Consider the following 27,131-nt stretch of genomic DNA (forward strand, 5'->3'; position numbering starts at 1 on the left):
TTCAATACACTTGATTCAGCTCATTATCAAGCTTTGCCAAGGCCCAACGGTGACAGTCATTAACCCTTTAACACTGCAGCTTTAGCTCCAGTGTTGACATTCTTCCGACTACCACAACTCTTCAACCGTTTACACAATTAATGTAATGCCAGCGGATTCATAAAGCAGTCTCGTGCTGATATGCAACACTTTATAATGTTTATGCAAACAACACGAATCAGCAGATTCTGTCACGGTCAAAACCGGCTTTGCACCATGATACAATACTTTTTATTATTAATTTTAGCAATCTTTAACAAATCTGTGCAAAACTGAAATGAAAAGCCACTCTCCTCTGCACCAAAATAAGCTGATTCGCAACGGTTACGTAAATGGTCAAAGAGTTAAGGTTTTGAGTGTTGTTGTTAGTACTTTACAATTACTAACACACTAAAATGATATGCATAACACAATTATTTAAACTGACACACAGAGCGCAAAGCCTTTTCTTAAGTCTCCAAAACTCTAAAGACACTTTGCAATTTAAAATGACATTTTCTAAAAGCACTGAGCACAAGAGCAAGAGGACGCGTAAGAATGAGATGACACATTAGGATTAATATAATGTCTTCAAATCCAGACGTTACTACCACTTAATGACGTCATGAATAGTTACGGTCATCTTTTAATGGAAACCCTTTCCAAAAGGCTGTGAAAATACAGCTGAGAGAGGAAAAATACACATTTATATTTTTAGAGAGAGAAACTCTCGCAAGAAATGACTCACAGAGGGTGGCTGTCTGCCCCCATTTGTTGGGTTGAAGGAAAAGCAAAGTGAAAAGAAAAGCATGAAGATGCCACATAATGCAGTTCAAAAACCAATAAGAAACATGTATCTGCAGCGCCACAGATATCTTCACACCGCAGAAAAAACAGGGAGGAAATAAAAACACTAACCACAGGAGACATGAAGGAACTGAATGGCATGCAGCGGTGCGATAGAAATGCATGACTGAAAACACAGGGCAGCAGTGCTCAGTACATTGCAAAGGGTTTCCCTGGAGCTTGGGCCTCCATCAGCATGACCTTGCATGTCATGCTTTAATACCATTCCCTTCTGAGCCACCACTAACTATAAACTGAGCAAAAAAGCACATTCTATTCTTTAAGGTAGCCCACTTGTTCTTTTTCCAGTAAATAGAAATAAAAGTTGTTATCACAATTTTCTTTCAAATTTATGTTGATCATGTATATTTATATTTATTTATTTTTTAACAATAAAGGAAAGGTCAGGTTCTTTGTTTTGTAAGTTGGTAAGTAGGAGATGAAATCAGATATTGGGAAAAGTGTGATGCTTTGAAATGTCTTGAAAATTTTGAAATGATTCAATTACTGGGCTTCATATAGAAAAAGTCAAATTTACAGACAAATGCTTGGAAGATTCATTTTTAAATATTAATGTTGGAAATCAGTGGTCACCAACCACCGGGCCTCGGACTGGTACCGGTCCGTGATTCAATTGGCACCAGGCTGAAGAAGAAATAATTAATTATGCCTGGTTCTTTTTTATTTTTATTTTGAGTTTTGACAATCAGTAGGCCACCAGGAGTCCAGCTTAAAATATGGATTTTTTGCAAAAGAGGATTCTCCACACATGGAGCCTGTTTACATAGTACTCACAACATTCATTGGTAGAATATGTTACTACAGATTGATGTTCCACTGGTGTTAGTTGTTATTATTATTGTTATTATTCTTAAAAGATTCGGTTTTTGTGATGATCAGAGGTTTTTCTTTTCTTTTTAAAATTGGACCAAAATCAAGCAATCCCCGGAAACCCCCTTCCCTTTCCGCCGGGCCACGGTAAAATCCCCAGGGGTTGGTGGGTCCGCAGCCATAAAGGTTGGGGAACACTGTTATAAATTACCTGAGAGTCATTTCTTTTTATTCTGGTTTTGACTCCAACCGAAAAAACTGAAGAAAATATTTCATACAAATGAAAAATGTTTCTCCTCTGTTTGAAAATGTCAAGAAACAAAGGGTAAAAAAATATTTGTTTCAATTTAGAATGGTTTTTATTGACGTGGGCTTAATGTCACAGTAACATTGTTTACATTTATATATATTTTTACCTGTGAAAACCATTTTTTTTACATGTCAAAGAATATCGAAATCCTGCTTTAAAAGAGTGCGTTAATGCTGTTTTTTTTTTTTTTTTACTTCTTTTTTGGTCAATTGAGGACATTTCAATCTTTTGGAAAAATAAAAGAAAAAAGACTGAAATCTCTGTCAATGTCATATCTGGTCAGTCTTATGTCCTGAGTTGTGCACTTTTGGTCAGTGTCTGTCACCTGTGTTGTCTCATTTTGCGCTTCCTGTCTCACCCAAGTCTAAGTGTTAATAAGCTTAATAAATTTTATTAATTAACTTAACAAATTAATAGGCTTTATTAATGTATAAGATGCTAGTAAGAAAATTATTAGCATTATAGATGTCTTGCAAATACCTGAAAGTGTTAATAAGATTCATTAGCATCTGAAGTCAGACCATTGTCTTCAGTCAGTTTTACTAAACTGCTTATAAGCTTAACAAATGTATTAACAAACTGGTTTTGCAGCACCTCATCTAAAGCATGGAATGCTTTTACCAAAAACAATCACAAAGTATAAAGCTTGTAAAAAGAACTTCATAACATTAAACAGACTAAACATTACACTTTTACAGAAAGTTTTTTGTATAATTTAATTCAGACAAATTTAAAAAAACAAAACAAAAAACAAACAAAAAAACATAGGGACCGGTGTCAGATGATGCTAGCATCATAGCTAATAAGGATAAAGGTTTAGCAAATTATCCTGAGTGAAACATTAATTGCAAATCCCATCACCAGGAGACAGTTTGCTGGATTCAAGGCCAACTGCTTTCAACCACTGTTTCCTTGCTTCCAAATCCACTGGAAAGTTGCACAAGCCAGTAATTTTTGAAGACCGAAGGCGATAAACCTACAAGCCATGCTAAAGCTAACACGCTAACGACCGACCAGTACAGAATTAAAGGTGGGCGGGGCTTTTTTGTCACCTGTGTGAAAGCTTAGAGAAAGTCTAAGAGGCAATTCATTTAAGTACTTAAGTAAATAATCATTTAAGATGGACCATACATTCATAGACCATGCAATTTTAACAATAATGGAACCATTTGATGAAAAACACTGTGTCAGATAATTTGAAATACTTTAAAAAATTATCTCAATGTTCTCCACTATCTGTCTTTTAGCACGTTCTGTTCTGACAGAAAACTTCAAGGTTGTTCTATTCTGTTGTCATTTATATTCATGACAGTGGTGTACAGATAAGAACAGATGCCAGGACTTTATGAATGCAGTGCTTCACTGTCTGTCTATTTTGGGTCAGATGAATCAGGTTTTTTTTTTTTTGTGTGTTTTTATCAAAAGTGTTTGGTACAGACAATAACTCAAATGTCAAACACTTTAGTTCATAGATAGGCTAATGTTTTTTATATTTTTTTATATTCTCAACACTAAACAGTGTCGATAGTCATCATTTATCACTGCAGATCCCGACACAATTTTTTCTTTTAAAGGTCAGCATCCTAACTTAGCAAATGCAAATTAGTTATAACAACACAGGCGATACAACCACAGAGTAAAGTCATTTTTACTTCTTCTGTCTGTTAGAAATGTTTTATTTACCCTTTTTTTTCTTCTATAGTTCAAAGTTGTCAGAACTAATGAGAAAGCTATGTTCATCCTATCCTCTGCAAAGCGCATTCAGGAGACCAATCAGGGATTCAGATTGGGTAATGGCGAATGGATGCCGTCTTTTCTTTAACTCCATGGAAGTTCCAACCGTTTGATTGGTTAAGTAGAAGAAATTCAAAACCCCAGTGACCAAAATCTCATTTTTGACTCACCAGACAAGTTGGCCAGAAAAACCTACCGGCCAAATTATTCCATTAATTTGCAAAGAGAAATCATGGGTGTTATTTTAAAAAAATTACATTTATGTTGAATAAAAACAGAGAGTAAATGTTTTCTTAACCCTTGTGCTATCATATGGGGTCCAGATGACCCAATCCTTACACTGACGTGTTTTCCCTACCATGACAAAGGTGAATAAAGGTGAAAAGGAATTCATGTAATTTATGGACACCAGTGAAGATCACATATCATTGAAGAAAAAGGTTCAGCACACTGTCTTGTGGGGTCTAGATGACCCTACTCCCAATGTTAAAGTGCCTATAGCACAAGGGCTAAGGAACTCCTGTATTGATTTCTAATTTGCTCTCTGCTTTTGGCGTTTTCCCGCCCTCTGAGGGAATGTTTTATTTTTAATCACAAATGTGTTGTTTCTGTTTTCTTGCTGTACAACATCCCCATGAGGAGAGGAGTTTGACATGGAACAGCTTGTTAGCATAGCAATTAGCATTTAGCATCATAGCAGTGTCTAACCACACTGGTGTCTCCAAATCAACAATTTTATTACACTTTCTGTTGATGCTGTAAAGTTTATCCTCCAGTTTTTTCTGTATCCATATGTTGCTCTGCACACAGGCAATTATCTGAAGTTACAGGGGTGGTGCTTCTCGCTTGTTTTTATTTTTATTTTTTTATTCTCAGCCTCGCCAAAGAAACTCCTCTTTGCTTGCTGCCACTTTCCCCATCTGCGCCCTGCGAGTGACGGGCAGGCTGACCTTACGCCGAACAGTGGCAGCCCATGAAAGCAGAGAGCTGGGAAAATAAAAATAATAATTTTCCCGACAATGACTTGTCTTGAACAAAATTGAATTAATCGATAAAATTGATTTAATGCCCAGTCTTAATGCCCAGTGTAGCATTACAGGGAAGGAGCATGATACTCTCTTTTCACAAGCTTCCAAACATATCAACCTCCACAGCTGTTGGTGACAGAAAATGACCTGAAAACAGCTTAAAGTGGTGCTCTGACATGTGGCAAACACAAAACCTGCTTTTGCTGCCAAATCTGTGCCAATAAAGGAACCACCACAAATTGATCTGAGATTGAGAAACTCAGGAGGTCAGCATGTGTGACTGGGGTTTTAAGAAGGTGCGTCGCTGAAATTCAGGTTTAATTCTCTAGCTGGCCTGTGACATTTCTACGTGGGCGTTAACTGAGAGGCAGAACTCCTTTTGCTTCCTATTGAGCAAAAGCAGGCTTGTTGATTTCTTTTGTGGAACTTTCATAAATTGCAAGGTTTGAGTCACTGCACCGTTCAATAATTCAAAATTATGGAACAATTGGCTCTAAACACAGAGGCAAGTCTACCACAGGCATTATGTCTTTACCCATACCTGAAAATATCAACCGCTTTGTGTGTTTATAACACAGGAGGCATGATGGGACTGCTCAAGACATGTTTTAGAGGGACTTGTGGGCAAGTCTCTTGAATCTAATCCACATATAGTGAAGAAAGCCTATTAAATGGTGCCATAACAATACAAATAGGAAATGGAAACGTTTTTTATTCTTTCACAAATTGTTCTGAAGCTTGTGTGTACAAGGTAGAGATGTGACAAATAATCAACTTCATTAATGAATGCGTTCAAATTCTTATGATCGAACCAGATTGATCTTTCTGAGGAAAGTTGTAAATTGACTTCACCTGTACCATAAAGAAATTGTTGCAAAATATAATAAATCAGTTATCATCCGTATTGGAAAATACCGTATGTATGTAGGTTATTTTCCTACAGTGTAAAATGACCCAGTGCATCACAGCGGAAAACATACATGTGATGGCAGCAGAAAGCTGATCAGTCCATCATTCCAGTCCAATATGTGGAAACACTTTAAATTTAGCAAAGACGTGACCATACAGTATGGTAGAATGTTCTAATAATGTTTCTATTTGTATTATTTTGATGTGGAAAAACAACAGTGGGCTATCAAGTATGAATCATATTGGCAAGCAGAAATTATGGCATGAATCAAATCATTGTTAAAATTAATTGTTACACCCGTAATAGAAGGGAATGGGGTGGAGATTTAGGAAGTCTCTTTTTGTGTTTTAGTGTAATTAATCATCCATCCTAACTTACGACCGAAATACTAGGCTGTGCTTTTGCTCATACACATTACGCCAAGAGGCATAGATGGTCATTGCATGTCAAGGACACCCCTGTTTCACCACACAGTCAAGACTGAGTCACAGCCACTAAATGTTCAGATCAAAATGAAAAGCATTTTAGGAGGTACAATGTAAAATACAAAACAGTTATTTCATTATTTTCCTTTTTCTGTGTAACTTTATTAATTGACAACACAGAAAGATATTTAAAAAGATGTTCATGAAGCTATGTTTGTATAAAAAGAACTTGCTCTTACCCTTGTGCTATCCTAGGCACTTTAACATTGGGAGTTGGGTCATCTAGACCAGTGCGCTGAACCTTTTTTCTTCAATGATTTGTGAACCTCACTGGTGTCCATGGATTACATGAAATCTTTCAACCTTTATCCACAAAGGTGGATAAAGGTGGAAACCTTTGTCATGGTAGGGAGAACACGTCAATGTAAGGATGGGGTCAGCTAAGATAGCACAAGGGTTAAAGACTCACTCCAATATTGCGCCAATGTAAATCTTTTTAATAGGACTTTTAATTTTTCTAATGATGGAGGACATATATAAATACAACTAAGCTTAAAATTGCATTTAAAAATTTTTCTTTATTCTTTGTAAATCACGAGCATAAAAAAATGCAGTTTGAAAAAGATCATATTTGTGACGTAGAAAATATGCTATGTGGTCTTGAAGCTTCCTGCCTCGCTCCATTCAGAGGAATTCACTTGTAGACAACGAGATCCATGAATCTTTTGACATTGCTCCAGATATTGTGCTGATGATGTTAGGTTGGGGTTGTGAGGTGCTATGAGCTAGAAGGCGAGAGTGTAAAGAGAAAGTTTCTGGTGATTGGAAGGGAGTGGAGTGGTGGCTCTGAGTCAACAGTCCCACTCAGAGGTGAATTCTAAAGAACTCCTGCCGCTCTACAGAAACCATGTGTGTTCTAGAAACCAACACAGGTTATTTGTTTTTGATTTTTGGCTAAAATTGGCAAATAAAAAAAAATTATTGGTGATTAAAAAGAACGCTTGTACAAAAAATCAACAGATGATTAAAGTGGGACTTTAACGCTTTAATCCTTCTAAACACCAATATTTGATAAGTCACAGCTGCTGTGCTTATCCAGCTGCATATGGCATAAAGGGGGAGGTAGTGGTAAAATTCCAAATAATGAGGGGTTGAATGCCAGCATGATATTTATCATTTTGCTGGGACAATCCCAAAAAAAATCTAAATTACACAGAGCTTTTCTTGCTGAGTCACAGCTAATATTTGTAAGAGTTCAATTTTTTTTATCAATTTATCAATTTTTTTATATTTTTATCTGTTAATTTATTACTTTTATTTGTTTTACAGATATCTGTAAAACAAATAAAAGTAATAAATTAACAGATAAAAATATTCTGACCATATACTGTTTTTTTTTGCACTTTCTGATGTTATCAAAGTTAAAACATTAGTCCTTTTTTCCTCAAAGCAGATGATCTCATTTTTGTCTCCAGGTGAAGATGCCTTTGCTGAACTTAATGTTTTGCTTCTCCTCTTTTTTCATCTTGTATTCTCAGTAAGGTGTAGGTATGCTTTGCTTTTTAAAATCTGTTGGGTCTGCATGTTGTCCTTGCATGTACGCCTTCTTTCCATACCTTTGTTGAAAATGTAATCCATATGAATCTTTGTTTGAGGGAATGCGCATCAGGAAAGATGAATTATGACACCCCTAACTAACCTCATAAATAAGAGTTTGTTTTTAAGGTGGAAAAACTTACATTAACGGAAAACACCTTTAAGACAAGCACAGTAGGTGACAGGCTAGATCACAAAACTCTTTCATCACAATATATTTTATACTAAGAAAACCCCATGGGGTCTGTTTTTTTTTAGAAGCATTGTCACCACCCTTCCATTTACACATCAGCTTCAGTGGAAAAGTCAAGGGCAAAGGGGTAGAGAAAGCAAAACACTTTAGCAGCACAGAACATATCATCTTTGTTTTACATTGCTGTGTCCATCCAGCAATAACAAAGAAGTTCATTAATAAGACCTGGAGTCACAAAATCTCCAAGCATAAACAACAGTATGAGGAAATGAAGCATTGACTGCATAAAGCCTTTGTCATGTGGATCCGTACGGAGGGGTTGATCCGAAAGGGTCCGGCCGGATTTTGGGTTGTCCAGGGCCGTGGAGTCGTAGACAGGTGCAACCGGATCTTACAGTAAAAGGAGAACAGGTGCATCTTGCAGTTCCTTTGAGGCTCATGCAGCCACCTCAAGGGATGTCATAAAAATGGAACGTACAATTGTCATGCATGAGGTAAGTGCATCATGAAGTATTTGTAAAGTTCAGTTAAATTAGCAAAATATTCACAGATTCAGATCATCAATTTTTATGAATTTCTTATTTATATAAATCACATCTGATCAAAAGTGTTCAGTAGTCACCAAACTTTCTTTTTTACTAGTTAAGAACAATATTTTCTAGTTGAGAGTTGCTCAATTTTTACTTGAAAGTTCAAGCTACTTCAGAGAAGTGCTTGGTTTTAGTGTTAAATGATAAAAGAAGGTTAATGAAACAGAAATAGGAGAAAACGTGGATCTGTTTTTTTTAATTGGTTCATTTTTAAAAGTATCAGATCAGAACTCTGTATCAGCAGACACTCAAAATCAAATGACTCGGAATCAGATCGGGGCCAAAACAACCTGATCAGGACGCTAAGTTTAAAGTTGGTTATTTGTTTGGGTCGTGTTGTTGGTTTGCTTATCATTGCCTCTAGTACCTAAAACCAATGAATCGTTGTTCGGAGGTTGAACTTTTAACATGCAGAAACAGGAATGGTCAAAGCAATCAACAAAAGCTTGTAAAGGAGCACAAATGCCACAGTGCAAGTAGTGATCCAGCTTTTGAATGTGGATGAACTCCAGGAGAAAGTGAGAAGAGATCTGAGCAGGACTGGATTTAAGAACGTGCTGGGTAATTCTTAAGATGTCCAGACATGTTTGGGAAGGTTCTTTTCCCTTTTGTGACAAATTAAAAACAAAAGAATTTTAGACCGATTTTTGCCTGTGCTATTTAACAAAATAATGATAAAAATAAAAGATAGCTCCTCACTGACAGTTTTCAGGGTTCTGCTGTTTAGGAGCAGAGGGGGCAATGACAAGGACTGTGCCGTCTTTGTCCCTCAGAGCACTTTACAAACATCAAAGTAGTTTTTTTTTAGTATTTTAAAATATCAATGAAACAAGTCTGTTACTGTTTTTTGTCTGTGGTTTTGTTTGACAAACTCTAAAAAACAAAATTGTATAAAACTTATACATGGTTATTTTTTTTGATTGGTGTGACATGAAACAATCCAGTCTCTTTGGAAAACAACTTATTTTGCTTCTGGCAAATGTTCTCTTACTGTTCAAGAATCAATTTCCTCCTAAATTATTCTTTAATGACAGATGGTATTGGATAATTATGAGCCATGAAAAAAAAAGGTTATGTCAACAGCATGAAATAACAGTGTAGCTTCACAGAATGTTGCTTTTTTTATGTGACCATGTTTGTTTTTGGACATCTTGTGTGTCTTAGTTATTTAATCCACTTTTTTCTTATTGTCAACTTTCTTAAGTTTATTGATGTATCTCCAGATGTTAGAGTCCACTGATTAAAACAAACCAGTTGCCGAGAATGATCTGTCACGGTGAGGTGGCTCGAGAGCCGGTTGGACCCAGATGCAGAGGCAGGAGGCAAGGATCAGGGCTAGTGGGTTTTAATGCACAAAAAGAACAAACAAAAAGCGCTGCAGAGCAGGATGACAAAAACCAAACGAAAACTCACTGTGGCATGGCGAGGGACAAGGAACGAGGAACAGGGCATGACCACCAGAACAGGAATACTAATGGACCAACACAGGAGGAAGGCAGAGACAAGACTTAAATACAGACAGGGCAGACAAGACACAGGTGAACACGATCAGGGCAGATGGGGACCAAAGGAAGTAAAACTCAAAAAAACAGACAAGACAGGAGACTTTCAAAATAAAACAGGAAACAGAAACAAGACAGAACAAGGACCAAAACAAGACAACAGTTCAAATCATGACAGTACCCCCCCCCTCAAGGAACCGCTCCGAGGTTCCAAAAGTCACATGAGGGGGGGGCCCCGGAGGAAAAACCTCGACGGGCACAAGAGTCCAGAGGACGGCCGGGGTCGCGCCGTCCGGCGAGGCAGGTCCGGAGGACGGCCGGGGGGCCGAGCGGTCCGGCGAGGCAGGTCCGGAGGACGGCCGGGGGGCCGAGCGGTCCGGCGAGGCAGGTCCGGAGGACGGCCGGGGGGCCGAGCGGTCCGGCGAGGCAGGTCCGGCATGAGATGGGTGGAGGGGTCGTCAGGCGTGGAGTCGTCAGGCGTGGAGTCGTCAGGCGTGGAGTCGTCAGGCGTGGAGTCGTCAGGCGTGGAGTCGTCAGGCGTGGAGTCGTCAGGCGTGGAGTCGTCAGGCATGGAGTCAGGCATGGAGTCAGGCATGGAGTCAGGCATGGAGTCAGGCATGGAGTCAGGCATGGAGTCAGGCATGGAGTCAGGCATGGAGTCAGGCATGGAGTCAGGCATGGAGTCAGGCATGGAGTCAGGCGGGTCGGGCCAGCAGTCAGGCTCCGGCGGGTCGGGCCAGCAGTCAGGCTCCGGCGGGTCGGGCCAGCAGTCAGGCTCCGGCGGGTCGGGCCAGCAGTCAGGCTCCGGCGGGTCGGGCCAGCAGTCAGGCTCCGGCGGGTCGGGCCAGCAGTCAGGCTCCGGCGGGTCGGGCCAGCAGTCAGGCTCCGGCGGGTCGGGCCAGCAGTCAGGCTCCGGCGGGTCGGGCCAGCAGTCGAGCTCAGGCGGGTCAGGCGTGGAGCCGAGCTCAGGCGGGTCAGGCGTGGAGCCGAGCCCAGGCGGGTCAGGCGTGGAGCCGAGCCCAGGCGGGTCAGGCGTGGCAGTGGAACCGGGGACCCGTCGGGGCGCAGGCGGCACCCCCCTGGGAGCCGGGACGGGTCGGGGCGCAGGCGGCACCCCCCTGGGAGCAGGAACGGGTCGGGGCGCAGGCGGCACCCCCCTGGGAGCAGGAACGGGTCGGGGCGCAGGCGGCACCCCCCTGGGAGCAGGAACGGGTCGGGGCGCAGGCGGCACCCCCCTGGGAGCAGGAACGGGTCGGGGCGCAGGCGGCACCCCCCTGGGAGCAGGAACGGGTCGGGGCGCAGGCGGCACCCCCCCTGGGAGCTGGGATGGGTCGGGGTGCGTCCGGGACCACCACTGAACGTGGTTGTGGTGCATCCGGGACCACCACCGGAACATGAGGGGGATGGGGTGCATCTGGCACCACCACTGGAAAGCGATGTGGTGCGTGCCGGACCACCTCTGGAACAGGAAGGGGACGGCGGGGACGACGGCGACGACCCCCCCTCAGGGCAAGACGGCTCCCTGTGTAGTCCAGGTGGCTCCCACTCCAGGCATACGAGGCAAACTGGGCCTGGTCGAAAACCCAGTAAGACCTCGTGCGCTCGGCTTCCTGACAATAAGCCTCTAGGAGCTGCATGTCCCGCTCTGCTGGGTCCAAAAAATATGGTTGGTCCATTCTGTCACGGTGAGGTGGCTCGTGAGCCGGTTGGACCCAGATGCAGAGGCAGGAGGCAAGGATCAGGGCTAGTGGGTTTTAATGCACAAAAAGAACAAACAAAAAGCGCTGCAGAGCAGGATGACAAAAACCAAACGAAAACTCACTGTGGCATGGCGAGGGACAAGGAACGAGGAACAGGGCATGACATGGCATGAACACCAGAACAGGAATACTAATGGACCAACACAGGAGGAAGGCAGAGACAAGACTTAAATACAGACAGGGCAGACAAGACACAGGTGAACACGATCAGGGCAGATGGGGACCAAAGGAAGTAAAACTCAAGAAAACAGACAAGACAGGAGACTTTCAAAATAAAACAGGAAACAGAAACAAGACAGAACAAGGACCAAAACAAGACAACAGTTCAAATCATGACACTATCCCTTTTTGATTAGATTTAAAATAAAAAAAGCAAATTTTCCTCAGTTAAAGTTAATATTTACATCTCTGACCTTTATTTTGAAACTCTTCAATGTGACATTGACTTGCTTTTTAGCACAAAGAAGGTTAAGCTTTTATTTTCCTAGATATGGCTGCTGATTCCAAGTTGCAAATCAAATCAGCATATCGAGAAACTGATCTAAGGAATGCTAAAATGCGTGGTATTTCATCTAAAAGACAGTTCTGTGACTCCCAACATAAGGTCATGATGTAGACTGAAGGAACTCAGTACAAAGTCACTGTAATGAGCTTTCTCCTAATGGTAGCTGGACTCACCCTGAAGGATAGACGCTCAATTATTCAAGAGGATTTAAGAATAGCTGCCCCTGTGCATCGAAAAGAGCCACTTGAGGTTGTTTAGGGGATCTCTCTGAGAAAGCCTGGAATACATGACAGTATTTGTGTTTTTTTTATTTTCAAGAGCCCACACAGAACAAAAGTCATAAGGTAAAGCCAGAACATAATCTTGATATGAGAACCCCCCAGCAGGAGGAACTGGAGTAGGCAGTTATTTGTCTCACGGATCTCTGCCCATTGACCCATTCCTAGGACAATTAGGAAATTTTAACAAGATGGAAGTGTTGCAAATGAGGTAGATGACGTAAGGTTTTTGGAAACAACTGCAATGACTGAGCCTAAACCCAACAAATAACTTGCTTTTAAATGGCTTTATTGGAGAATCTAATTTTAAACACACAGTGGCTCTTTTTTTCTTAGTTAACAAGCAGTTCCAAAAGCTTTTTTAGGAGATTGCCTGAAGAAAGACAAACATAATAAAATAATAATAATAAAAACATAAAAGATATCTGATTAAAACTTTTGGTGAGTCCTCCTAACATTTTCACTAAGGGTAAGAAAGGAAAAGCCTAGAAAAGTTTAAAGACATAATCTTAACAAAATCTTACCCTGAGACTAAATGATAAGCTGTTTTGTTTTCAGTTATTTAGAATAAACCATCTTCTGAACCTGCTGAATCCCTTTTGGGGGTCATGGGTTGCTGGAGTCAAGCAAGCAACTGTTAGGCGATGCAAGTGCAATTTGGTTACAAGGCCACACAATCCCATTCACAAATTAAAATGTTAAATTAAACCATGATGCATGTTTTTTAAATGTGAAAAGAAGGTGAGGTGCCCGGATAAAATCCAGCAATGCCCAAAAGTCCAGACAAGGAGGGTACCAGCTGGGATTTGAGCCACAGCATTCTGAGTGTGAGGTGAGGGTGCTAACCACTACATCCCTGTGCAACCCTATATATGAGGTTGCTCTTTGGTCTAAATGATGGTATGTAGATAACAAAAAAGCAATGTTTTGCTGGTTAAACAATAAAATTATTCTGATTGGAAGATTCCCTCTCCCCCTTTACCATTTTTTTTAAAAAGAGAAACCTTACAATCTTCCAAACAGAAATCCATTCATCCATCCATCCATCCATCCATCCATCCATCCATCCATCCATCCATCCATCCATCCATCCATCCATCCATCCACCCAGCTGCTTTATTCCAATCCGCAGCACGCCCAACTACCAAAGGGCAAAGTCAGGATAAGTCCTGAACAGATCGCCTGCCAATTGCAGAGCCTCAAGACAGAATATTAATTATTTCAACAATGCTTATTTCATCTTCAGCTTTACAAGTAAAGCTGTAAGGTTGTAACTGTCAAACAGTCACCGTTTAAGGTTTCTTGGATTTTCCAAAATTTGATAGAAATCCGTCAGAAAGTGAAATAACTATGTACCGGAAAATGACAGCACAGAAAACAATGTGTTTTGAAGCACTGAAAACAAGTTGAGACTGACATGTTCAGCTTTGAACTGGCTGCACGTTATCCTGTTGAATTACACTTTGAGTGTTGAATTACACTTTCACTTTTGATGACTTAGCACTATGAGTTTAAAGCATTCATCATCAGGGTGTAATAACAAGGTTCAAACTCATTGAACTCTTATTTTACTGGTATTTGCAGGTGTTGTAACAACCACTAAAAACCATTAAAGATTCTGAAACCCCTAAAAAATCTTCACCTGAAGAAAAACAAAACTGGAACAAAATGGGATCAACTGAAGAAAAAACTTAGAGCATTTTTCTAGACAGACAAACATCTACTTGTTTTCCAGTTTTGTGCAGAAAAGGAGGTTACTTGAAGCTTGTATGGTGTAATATAATTTATTACTGCTCGAATATATTTTTAACAAAGGACCTAAAACCTGCAGAAAAAGTGTAATGATTTCAAGTGTGCAAATGGTATAATTACCAATTATGTTTTCAAAGTTTGTTTTCTGAAACATTGCTTTTTGAATGAATTGAACATGTCTAATGGTAGTGCTGGAATAACTATTAAGCACCTCATTACAATAGCTTATTCTGCAAAAACGAAAAAGCATAAGTGAGTAAATGGACTGCATTTATGTAGCACCTTTCAAGTGTGGCTGAGCTCACAAAGTGCTTTTGCATTACCAGATGCATTTATATTGCAATGTTTAGCCTACACAGTACAGATTCACTCCATACAAATATTGCGTGTACAAAGGAAAAAATGTATACTTCAATACCTGTGAGAATCAATATTTCGTTTAGTTTTGTTGGAAAAATGTATATATATTAACTGATAATACTTTTCTAATTTTGCCAGGAAATGCAAGTTTATCATAACAGCTGTAATGTCCAACTATCTTGAATACATATCTACATAGTCTTTGTCATTATAAAGCTGTTTTTGTAACTCATTTCACTGCTTTCCCATGTCTCCACAGCCAAAAAATGAGCGCCGTCCAGGCTAAAATGTGTAGAGGTCTCACAAGATCTATAATAATGAGCTCAGAAAATCCAAGGGTACATACATTTTTGATCATGCACATTTGGCACACATAATCATGTGAGAATAAATGGTTTCAACCATCACTACCGCTAAATAAAAGATTGGTTTTCTGCTTATTCTGCCATGCTACCCAAATACTTAATACATTCTGTCAGGGCATATAATCCTGTGGAAAACTGTATTTACATTTTTAACATCATTTGTAACGTAATCAAATGTAGCCAATTATCCTGTATGTATCTTGTTTGCTCTTCAGGCTGATGAGGAGTACTGGAAAAACAGTTGCGTTTACAGAGGATGCTGCTATTGAATAAAATATCATTCAGCAACGAACAAAGCCTCATTTAAAGTGGACACTGAATACAAATAGTATAGACATAGATGCTCACGCCAGCCTTTTTTCTTCAGAGCAGAGAGGGCCAAAACAAATATATGCTGCTAGCCAAAGCAGCAGGCATGTCAGAGGGATGTTCTCTTTTTGAGGGATATTGACAGACATGTCTGGCAAAGGCTTTGATGCAAATATAAGTCTAAGATCTGCATGCCAGCCGCAGAGATGTACAGATAACCATTACTTTGCTCAGCCGGGATTTACTAGACGATAGCGCCTTGCTCTTCCCGTATATCCAAATGAGAAACAACTCATGCAGGGTCCACTTATTTTCATGAAATCTTTTATTCAGACCTGCACTGCTGCTTTGGTACTTCACTCCATCATTTCACCATTAGGGGCCTTGATTTACTACCTCAATATCACAGAAAACAAATGTGTGTCTTGCATTTGTGAGCTTGAATAGGATTTATGTCTCACATGAAACATATACACGTACTACCCCGCTCGGCTATAGTCTATGAATGTTTTTCAAAGACTACAGGTCTAGTATCTTAACCTAAATGTCACTTTGACCCAGAATTGACATAATCATGTATTCTCAACTCCCCATGCTCAGACAGCTTCATTTTTAGCTCACGTATGCATCTGCTTGTTTACTTGTCAGTGTGTGTGCTAAAGTCAGGTCAGCCAAGGGGAGAATTTCAGCAATGGCATTGAAGCAAGAGAGCCATAACTGACCACAGTGACGTAAACAGTGCTGACCATGCTCACAGAGCCTGCCAGCACATATGCATGCTCTCTCACACACCGTCACACTCACCTAGAGCCACATTTCCACAGGGGAATTAACGATCAATGGCCCCTCAGTGTAGATATGAGCCTTCGTGTATGAGAGCAGAAAAAGGGCAACCTATGCTTGCCAGCTGCAGCTGAGGCTCCCTTTTTTCCGAGATAGACCATCAGTTCTTGTTTTCCCATAGTCAACTGAAAAAAACTTCAAACAAATCTGGAAGATTTAACTTTCACCTTTAATTTAAAAGGAGTAATAAGGAAAAGTGGTTTTCAGGTTTTCATATTCAGATTGCCCTTTAAGTTGAAAACATTTCAGTAGAATCCTCCATGCAATACTGAATGGGCTCAAATAAAATTTAATTTTAGTAAAAAAAAAAAAAAAAATATGCAGAATGATTCAGAATGTCAAAATAAGCAAATGAAAAAGACAGACGTTTTATTCAGTCTGGCATAAAACCTTCAGAACTCAACATTTGTTGAACTCTGCCAATGTATTTGATGTGTTTGTGTCTAATGCACTAGCCACATGCATCCTACGGATTAACCCCTGTTCCGGGTTTCTAGGTTGTCCATGTTGCCTTTAGGCAAGTGCGGTCACCTCAACATACATCATGAAAATAAAATGTACCATTGTCGTGTTGTAAATATTAATATTTGTGCGCATTTGTGACGTCTTCTTGATGATGTCGTATGGTTCCCTTTACGCAGCCCTCCAGTCGTTTACTGACCACATGCAAATGCCGCACGAACGGGGTGTGCGTGTGATACGGAAGTGCGTGTAGATACCCACAAAAATTTTACCGTGATTGTCTAGGTTCTAACAGTCAGGCTGCAGGCACGGAGTGTGCAACGGGCGCATAAGGAGCGCACATTTCTGACTTGGACAGAACTAACCCTTTTCGCAGTGCACAGGGTTCTGGAGGGTTGAAAAAATGAAAAAGCTGTATGACACGCTTACTCGCCTACTTCGTCCTTGCTTACCACCCACGCCAGTCATCTTTTGATCTATTGTAAAAGCATTCCCATTGGTCATTATGATCATGCCATTTTAGCAAGCATTTTTTTTAAAACTTGTGTTGGTTTTTTTAGGTCATTGTTTCTGTAGAGTGGCAGGAGTTTATTAGAAATTCACCTCTGAGTTGTGGGTAGGACTGTCGCTGCGATGTTAGCCTGACCACACTTCCCATCAACTCTTTGTTTACACTCTCTCGCTTGCTTACAACCTCTCACAACCTCGACCTAACATTACCAGTCCAACAAAAATGGCGAGCAATACTGGAGCTGTACTGTTTTGAGCCAGATGTCAGATCAGATGAGGGAAAACAAAGACATGCATGGATCTATTTGTATGCAAGCAAATGTATAGGAATGGAGTTTGTGGTCTGCTGATTGTAGGGTCTACAAACTGCTACAAGCTTTTTCCAACTGCATTTTTTCATCTGCTCCTGACTCACAACGATTTGAATACAGATGTTTAACTGTCTTTATGTGTGTCCTCCATCAGAAAAATGTCACATGAACATGTTAAAAACACCAACAACATAATTTTCATTGGAGTGGGTCTTCAAGTGTTTGCTGTAATCTGTCACCTGCAGCATGCCCATAGAAGAATGCACACGAACAATTTTGTTGTCTGGAATTACAGAATCTTAAAAAATGTGTGCAGGCCGTCTATATGTACAAGTTTCCCCATTTTTCACCAACAGACAGGCCAGCAGTTGTGACTAAGGCATTAAGATAAACACAAATCCATCCATCCACCTTGAACAATTGGCCAGTCCCCATTGCGCAAAAACATATGTATGCGGGCTATTTAAACTTTGAAAGGTGTTTCAGATCCCTTACTGGATAATGAGCAGACTACTAGTCCTCTGTTTCTGACCCGCTGACAGTTTCAGTTAAGCTCCTTCCAGCAAATCCCAGATTGGCAACACCTCCACCCTCCGCTCTCCCCTTGTCATTTTACCAGCAATCAAATAAGAGTCTGCCAGACAACCTGTGAACAAGAGGATCTTGTGATTTCTCACATGAATAGCTATGATTGCAGTGGTTAGCTTTGTATTAAGATAAAAAAAAAAAAAACGTAATAAAAAAAATAAAAAAAACAGCAGTCGCCTGAGCAACACCTCGCACTGAATCAGCCGAGCTATGAGATGCAGAGTTGTGTGCCATGACGCATCAAGCACAGAAGTGTTCATACTTGCTGAGTCATAGAAATGCACATAAACTCTGCACCTCAGACACAATGCCACAATTCATGTGGCTCAACTGAGTTAGTTATCACGCCACAGCTAGGTCTTATGATAATAATGGCAGACTCATAGTCACAGATGTTTGTTCACGCAAAAGAGTTTCTTTGTAGACCTCAGCAGGTAAGCATTAAGAATCAACTCTGACAATCAAAAAAATTGGCTTCTTAGGTTTTGCGAGACAAAGTAACCTCGTATAAACAGTCAGAAAGCAAAAATATCTTTGCTCTGTCCTGCAGTCATATAGTCAGATTATTGAGGTCACATTTAAAAGATAGGAAAAACAAAAGCGATGGAGGGAAAGGGATTTTCTGCCATCTCTACCAGTGGCATGTGAACCATATGTTCAGCCCTGGGACACAATAAACAACACAGGGGCTCAGCAAGCGCTCAGACAGAGACTAGCACATGGGAAATAGGCTGCAGACTGTCAGGAATCAGGCATGTGGAGGAAATGCAACATTGACTGCGAACCATCAACGCCCAGCACTAGCAGAAAGAAACAAGGTGGAGTTTAATTGAAAACTCTAGTTCAGATGTTTAAAGGTTCAGCTCAACCACACGACTATTGACAAACTGCCTAATGATGTTTGCTCCCACCTACTTTACAACAAGGTCTTTAAATGATGTGTAAATTGCAGCAAAAATGCCCTCTTCTTTCACCATCCAAATGCTGGTTCTGCAGTAGGACAGCCTTCTGCTAACCATTCTGGCATAACTCATATCATTAAAGGCGAAACTGTTCAAAATGAGTCTTGAATTTTACTTTTTTGTCAATGCCCCTAATTCTACATGAAAATAAACATTTAGCATTATTTGAATCTCAATTAATTTATTTCATGTTCCTAAAGTCCCACTCCCATTATATTTTGATCTAATGTAAAAGTGTTTCCAGTCATCTTTTAATTATGATAATGCTGTTTTTAGCCAAAATCCAAAACTTGTGTCGTTTTCTAGGACATCTAAAGCAGCAGAAGGAATTTGCATCTGAGTTGTGGGCGGGACTCTTGGCAAAACTAATCCTGCCCATACTTCCTATCATCCATGTGGTTAACGTTCTCCTGCTAGGTTACAGCCTCTAACTACTCCAACCTAACATTAGTGGTGCAAAAAAGACAAGCAATATTGGAGCAATCTAACCATGCAGTTTTGAGCCAGAAGCCAGTTCAGAAAACAAAGACGTTCATGGATGTAGTCATCTACAAGTGGATGCATCACCTACTGTATTTGTGACATCACAACTACAATCTTTTTTAAAACAGCCTCTTTTGTCTGCTCCTGATTCACAATGAAATACTCAGACATAGTTTTTTTTTTCCTAATATATGTCCTCCATCATCAGAAATAACCCACAAGAACATGTTAAAAACACCAAAAACACCATCAGAGTGGGTCTTTAAATAATTACCTGAAAGTGAAAAAGGTTCCCACATTTGCAGCATTCTTCAATTTTTAGGCTATACATTAAAATGGGTCTTAAAAGATTTAGAAAATTCAGGCATAATGTATAAAGAAAAACAAAATGTGAGTGTTGAAGCACAGAAATAAAAAAAAGAAATCCCCTGAGATAAATGTAAGAAAAAAAGGGAGAGGGGGGATGCTGAAGGAAGCAGAGGCAGAGAAAAAGAAGGGGAGGGAGAGTTTCCCTCAAGTCTCTGCGCAGAGGAGGATCAAAGGTTTGTGCTCTGCATCTCAATGGACATCCGGTCACCAATACTGATGAGCCCAGCCGTGTGACGCTTCATTCACAGGGTTTATCTAGTGGGGAAACAAGTGGTCATTGTGTGCAAATAAATGGGCAAGTAAAATTAACACTTGGGCATCACAGAAATTAAATTTTGGTTCAAAAAACAAAAAATCCAACAAGAAGACAATGTAAACAAATCCTCTGTATATTTTGTACATATAATGCATGCGTGATTTTTACTTATTATTTTTTTCAATAAATTACTTTTGAGGAATAATTTTCTCTATTGTTTGACCTGCCTGAAATATAGAAACATTTCCATATCCCATTTGTGTTAAGATTGTTTTTGTTTATTTTAAAAACAGAACAAATAAACAGCAGTCATAATTTCCACCCCCTCTTTTTAAGATAACCAGTCTTATTCTAAATGCACTAGTCATGTCAAGAACTGAAGCACATTGTTCTTGCATACAGTGCATTTATAAAGACAACTCTTGTATCTTGCATTTTTTTCTGCGTGCAGCTGCATTTTGAGCAAATTCTCATAAAAAACACCCAAAACACCCAAATAGAAATGCAATTCACTGCATGAAATGGAAAGAAATAGCATGCAATATTGTTGCAATTACATGTACAGAGGTAGGTCACCAATCCAGTTTCCGTTTGAAAAGGCAGTTTTGGATAACCTGGCTGGAACAAATTCAAATGCACTTTTGAAGCAGTACATTGGTAGGACTTCTGAACTGGAACTGGGCCAGAAAAAACATGTCTGCTAGTCTTCAGAACAGATAAGAGTGTGTTACATGTCCAAAAGTTGTGGCAGCTTGTGTGCTGTATTTGGGTTTGTCTTGAGACGCTGAAGCAAAGATTGACACATTCATTTTACTGTGTGTATGTGTTTCTGCTTTGGGCTTATCCCCATCACATTCTTGGCTAAAAAAGGCACATCAGCTGCGCTAATGATCAAAGGATTTGTCCCAGATTATGGAAAGCCATTAGTGTAATACAGTTTTTGCATGATCTAATGTGGATACAAAACCCATCTGAAATGTACCTGTGTTGTGTTGAGTAAACTGGGCGACATTTTTTCTGGAAATGCAGAAGTCTGTGGAGAAACCTGTTCTACAAAGACATGTTTTTCTCAGTGTTGAATCTTTTATAAACCGAGATGCAACACAAACTGTCCTAAAGTCGAATAAAGAAAAAGCTGCTTCTTTGGGTTGTGGCATAATGCATAGAACCATTTGCCTAGGCTGTGTTTTCTGTTTGTTTTGCACCTTGCTTTTTGTGGGACATTAAAACAAAGCAACCCCTTTTGTTTTGAAGCAAACAATGAATCTAATTTAATGCAAAATAGGCTCATAAACAATGACATCTCTTTTAATTTCTCACGGAAAACTGTAAAATTGCAGAAATGAACAAATGGCTATGAATAAAACCGACTCTCCATTAGAGTGCCTCTACATTTAATTATGTAAGGGCCTACATAACATCTAAGTACATAATTTTTAATTCAATTACCATTTTTTAACAATTCATTATTTGTATCCATCTTGACAAACCTGCGTGTTCGATTGGAGAGATTTGAGTTTTACCTTTCTTTACTGTTCGTCTATCACAGATGGTTGCAAATCCTCTGATGAAATGCTCGTGACCTCCAATGGGATTCTGTCCCTTTCACTTGAGAGCCCATTAATTGTCTGCAATTATCCTTTGCAAGCATGGCATCTGTCAGAAGTACCTCTCCTCTTCCTACGTGGATAAAAATGCCATAGTGGTAAAGGTTGACTGCGACATTCACCATTTATTGCACAAAAGATCTTGTACAGTTCAAATTTGCCATCACAGATCTAAAAGGGAAAAACAAAAAACAAAATAAAACCCTGTTTTTTGGAATCCCTTCTGAGTCCTGTTTTTAAGGGGACATATTTTAAACTTTGCAGAGACACTGTTTTGCATACAGAAGATTAATGATCAAACTGCTTGGAATTGAATCTACTCATCGGGAACAAAACAATAGTGTCATTTGTCAACAGATGGATGATATCATTTCTTCTTTTCATTATAATGTGCGGTTATGGTTTCCAAAAGGGACTCACCCCTGCTTTCTGTGATGCATTCTAAATCTTTAGTGCAAATCTTCGACAAACAAAATCATGGAAATGAAATGAACCAAGGACTTCATAAGGCAACAGTTATAAATATATCAAAAATAGTCATCAGAGAACTATCTTTGTTACAAAAACGGTACAAAGGCTTTATCCTGTACCAGCGAGAAGGACATGTTTTTCAGTTCCTCGACTGATTTCACAGCCTTATAACCCAATTGATTAAGTACTTTCTGACAAACTGTTTGCGTGAAATCTACAATGTCATAAGATAGTTTCAAACGCCAACTTTCTGCGTTAGCTGCTGAGTCCCTCACGGTTCCAAACTTGTGTTTAGCTGAAGGCTCATTGCTGCCTTGAGTGTTTGTACGTATCCAGTGTTTCACATTTTTATCCATAGATAATCCCAGGAAGTCATACATCTCCTGTGTCTTGAGAAGTGGATTTCGAGCCAAATCCTCGTATCGAACCACCATGTATTTCCCTTTAAGCCAATGGGGATGGCTCAAGCCAGTGGAAACAGAGTTGGAAAAGTCTTCACAAATAACTGTGAGCTGATTCAGGTCTAGATTGTAAGGCCTTCTCCCTGTGGCCCTCCAAATGCGCCATAGACGATATGGGTCCCTGAATGTCTCAATCCGTGATGACAGGATGCCACGAGGGTCTCTGACTAGCTGAATTATTTTAATATTCAGTCGAGGATCTTCAACCAGAGCTCTGAGATCCCCAATCTCTGGTACCCGAACAACTTTGATGGCAACGTGCCGCTTCTCTTGGCATGCTTCAGTCGCTAGGGTCATGTTAAGAGTTGCACATTTCTTCACACAATCTCCTTCCTCCACGTTTAGATCACCAGGACCAAAGGCATCGCACACAGGTTGCTGACACAGCGCCCGGCTGGCCCCGCGACGGAACAGCTTGTCTGTGGTGTGGTTTGAAGGAGTGGGCTTGATGTAGTTTTCCAAGAAATACAGGTCGCAGCCATATAGGCTGCGTAGAAGGTCTCGACTGGCACCTAAAGTCACACGCCGCTCTGCTGGATTGCGAGTGTATGACTGTCGTGGGACCAATGTGGCATAAACATGATAAAGGGGTTCGAACAGGTAGAATATATCCTGGTGCTGATTCAGTAGCTGGCCAACAAAGGATGATCCACTTCTTGTAGTGGCTAAGACTAGTATGTGCAGTTTACGAGTGGAGTTTACTGAAAAGTAGGAGTAGTCATCGCAGCCCCCCCCTCCAGCTGTTCCTCGCTCAAAGGATGGGTCTGTCTCCTGGGCCCCAACACCGCAGTTCTGGGGGCTGGGCAGTTGGCAGAGCTGGAAAGGCTTGGAGGTGAGCGTCCGAATGGCTGTGTACTGGATGGCGATGGAGGCTAAGGCCAGCAGAATCACTGACTTCCAGGAACATTGCATGGCTGAACCACTTCATCTAGACACATGCGTCTTTTCCAGGTCCTCCCTGGGAAAAAAAAGAGGCATTGGTCTTTAATCTGGTAATGTTTTAGTGTCTGCAAAATAAGTGTCTAGAAACCCAGTCATTATTTGACTTCCCATGGAACAACTTAATTATGTGCTGTCCCATTTTAAGACCGACTCAGATCATCCTTTAATCTATTTTTAAATTGTTCACAGTGGTTCTTTTAATTATGACAATGCCACTTTTAGCCAAATTCAAAAAACCTGTGTCGTTTTCCAGCACCTAGTTTGAGCAGAGCGGCAGGAGTTCATTCGAAGTACCCCTCTATTTTGTGGGTGGGGAACTGCTGGTGTGGAAGTAAGCCCATCCAATCATCCACCTGTTTAAACTTTCTCCCACTAGTTTACAGCCCCAGCCTAACGTGTAACAAAATTGGCGAGCAATATTGGAGCTATCCAGCCATACAGCTTTGAGCCAGATAACCGCTCCGGCGAGGAAAACAAAGACTTTCATGGATCTAGTCGTCTATAAGTGGATGCATCAGAATGCAGCGGAGCAACACGTTTTTTTTTCAAACAGCATTTTTTCGTCTGCTCCTGATTCACAATGAAAAAAGAAATACTAAGAAAATGCAATTTTGAGCTTAATTGTCTTTGTATGTCCTCCAGCATGAGAAAAAATGCCACATGAACTTGTTAAAAACATGTTTTTTTTTTTTTATTGGAGTCTTTCTTTAAGTAAAATTGAAAAATATAAATTAAAAGCATTCAAGCTCCATCAATTATGAACAGAAACAAAAAAATGATGTGATAGACTGGCGACCTGTCCAGAGCCTGCCTTCGCCCATAAGTGGCGGGGATAGGCTCCGGCAGCCCCGTGACCCCGAAAGGGATAAATGGAAGAAGATGAATGCATGAACAAAGAAATGAATTGGAAAAGAGCTTGTACATTGATTCATTCCACACTGAGGGTGAGTCCTCCTGTGGTTTAGTGCGCCCGATATTTTATTTATGCAAGGGCCAGACTACCATATTTTGATGTTAGCACTTCTGTTGGAATTAATTCAACGATCAAGCATATGCTAAACAAGGAAAGAAGAAAAGCCGTAATCGTGTGTGTCTCCTGCCAGCACTGCAGGTCTAAATTCAGGAAATTAAAAAAGAGAAAAAAAAAAGATTCTGAGCCTCTGTTTTGGGCTTTTTCCAATCAGCTGACACAGCCTGCCAAAACATGTACAGCACTCAGAGCCAAGATAAGTGCAGAACATGCACTATTTAATTACAGTAAGAAAAGTTTCTGTAAAACAGCCCAGATATGAGAATTTCAGAGAATACCAGTCTTGACCATGCAGTTCAAAATGCAAACCAACCTTTTTTTTTGGAAAGAACAGCTAATTACTCTACATTACACAACTGAACTGTTCACCCATTTGTTTTGACATTTCTATATTTAACTAAGAGACCTCATTAGCCTGGGTAACTGTACATTTGATCATTAAGGAAAAAAACGGGTATATTCAATAGGCAAATAAAATAATTTTAAGCTCCACTGCCAAAGTCATGTCAAGGGGAAGTGTTGCTTTAAATGCATATTTACAGAACAATGTAAAGAGACTTAAATATACATTTAACAATAGATTTGGCCATTGCAAAAACTAAATGAGGAAAGAAACAAAATAAAATAAGGAAATGAGAATAAGCCAAAAGATTGGATACAAACTTGGCAAAACCTATTTTTAAAAATGAAAACCCAGTGTTTAAAATGACATTTAATGCATTTTTTTTACCTAGGTTAAAATCAAAATGGAAACAGTAATAATTTTGGATACACTATAGAATAAGTCTAATTTGTCATTGTGTTCCAAGGCCTATTTTACTTTATTAGAAGACGTTTGGATGAAGCTGTTCAGATGAACGCATCCTTCCAAAAAAGCGCACAAATGATCGCATCCCACCCTGTCGCAGACGCACAAATACTCACTTCGAAACCCCAGAATGAAACCAGACAATGTCACAGAGGGATTTCAGGCTTCTGCAGCTCGTTGGTTTGTTTCTGATGCAGCACAGACCGCTGCTGCTGCTTCCCCGTTTAGTCCTCAGACGCTTCCTCAGTTAGTAGGGAACGAATGCGTCCAGCACGGTTCCAGTTTTCCATCTGGCATCGTTGAAGTTCAGCGGGAGGAGCCGGAGTGATGGAGCGACGCCGGAGGAGCGACGCCGGAGGAGCGGCAGCAGCAGCAGCAGCAGCAGCGTTGTTGTTTACCAGCCAGGCGGGGAGACTGCGCGCGGAAAGCGGCTCCTCTTCACAGGCTGAGCGTGTGAGGTACAGCGACACAAGGACCGACTGTCTGGACCACCCCCCGGCCCTCCCCCTTCCACCTGCCTCTCTCTCTCTCTCTCTCTCTCTCTCTCTCTCCCCTCCCCCACGCACGCGCACACTCTCAAACAGTCATTTTCACTTTCCTCTCCCCCCACATCCACACACGCGTATCAGACCATCACTTATCCAGCATGGGTCACTGTGATTCCACCCCATGTTCCCTGATTGTGCAAATATTTGATTTGCATTGAAGGATTTCCTTAACTCATAGTCCAGCCAATCCTCCAGCAGGTCAGACCAGCATCCATTCGTCAGGAGGACAGTTTCCCTCCTAAGTGGGAACCATGCAAGTGAACACCGCTTCTATGATTCCTGCCATAAACCCTTTCCCCGTGTCAATACGTGTTTATGTGCAACCCACTTATTGATGTGGGAGTGGATGGGCTCACAATGAACATGAAGAATCAAAGTGTCTGAACAAAGAGAATGGGGGGGAAAAACTGTTCAACAAAACAAGTGAGTCAAAAGAACCACGAGCAAGTCTACTTCAGAATTCTACAATTTTACAACATTCGTGCCGCATTCTTAGAGACGTCAAATTACTGATTAATTGTAATAAATTAATTACAAGCAGCTTAATGCGTTTTTTAAGGGCCTATATCATGTAAAATCATCTTTTTGGTGAATCATAATGTTCATTCCTCACTAAAATCAACCCCAGAGTGGTATTTTGATCTACACCACACATTTCTTTCTTTTCTTTTTAACGTGTTCAGTCTAACAGCTGAGAAAACAGATGAGAGACTTATTTTACTTTTACAATAGGGTTATGGATCTTCCGACACAAAGCGTATATTAGTATAAACCCCTTTTTTTATTTAGGCTAAACTTTATTTATATTGATTATGTTTGTATCCGTTATTTTTTTTTTGATCGGAAGGAAAAGAATAATAGGGAAGAAGAGAGGTGGATGTTAAAGAGGTGGTGAGGGGTAAGGCAACAACAGAAAGGGTGGAAAAGGGGGGTTACAGAAAAAGGATGGTGAATAAAGATTCTCAGCATTTTTCAAAAACCTGTGGTTTGAGCACCACCTGCTCCCAATCCATGAAAACGAGTTGGCTCTCACATTGTAACGTAGATAAGCGAGAAACAGCCCCTTCCAGGAAGAGTCTGTGCTGCCAGCACCGCTCCCAAGCTGACACACACACCCACTTTCAGAGTTAGTAGCTAAATGCTTCTCTTTTATATGCACAAATGCACA

General features: G+C 40.5%; 1 protein-coding gene across 1 annotated transcript; it reads right to left on the minus strand.

The window, feature by feature from the left end:
* Positions 1 to 21,802: 21,802 nt before the first annotated feature.
* chst1 (carbohydrate (keratan sulfate Gal-6) sulfotransferase 1) lies at positions 21,803 to 25,966 on the minus strand. The gene is made up of 2 exons (XM_004066843.5): positions 25,532 to 25,966; positions 21,803 to 23,593 (listed from the first exon to the last, which is right to left on the minus strand). The coding sequence occupies exon 2, from the start codon at positions 23,545 to 23,547 to the stop codon at positions 22,261 to 22,263; it is 1,287 nt and encodes a 428-aa protein (XP_004066891.1). The 5' UTR covers positions 23,548 to 23,593; positions 25,532 to 25,966; the 3' UTR covers positions 21,803 to 22,260.
* Between the last annotated feature and the right edge of the window lie 1,165 nt (positions 25,967 to 27,131).

The sequence above is a fragment of the Oryzias latipes genome, chromosome 3 (assembly GCF_053564925.1).
Source record: "Oryzias latipes strain Hd-rR chromosome 3, Olatipes_Hd-rR_3.1".
In the NCBI taxonomy this organism is placed as follows: Eukaryota; Metazoa; Chordata; class Actinopteri; order Beloniformes; family Adrianichthyidae; genus Oryzias; species Oryzias latipes.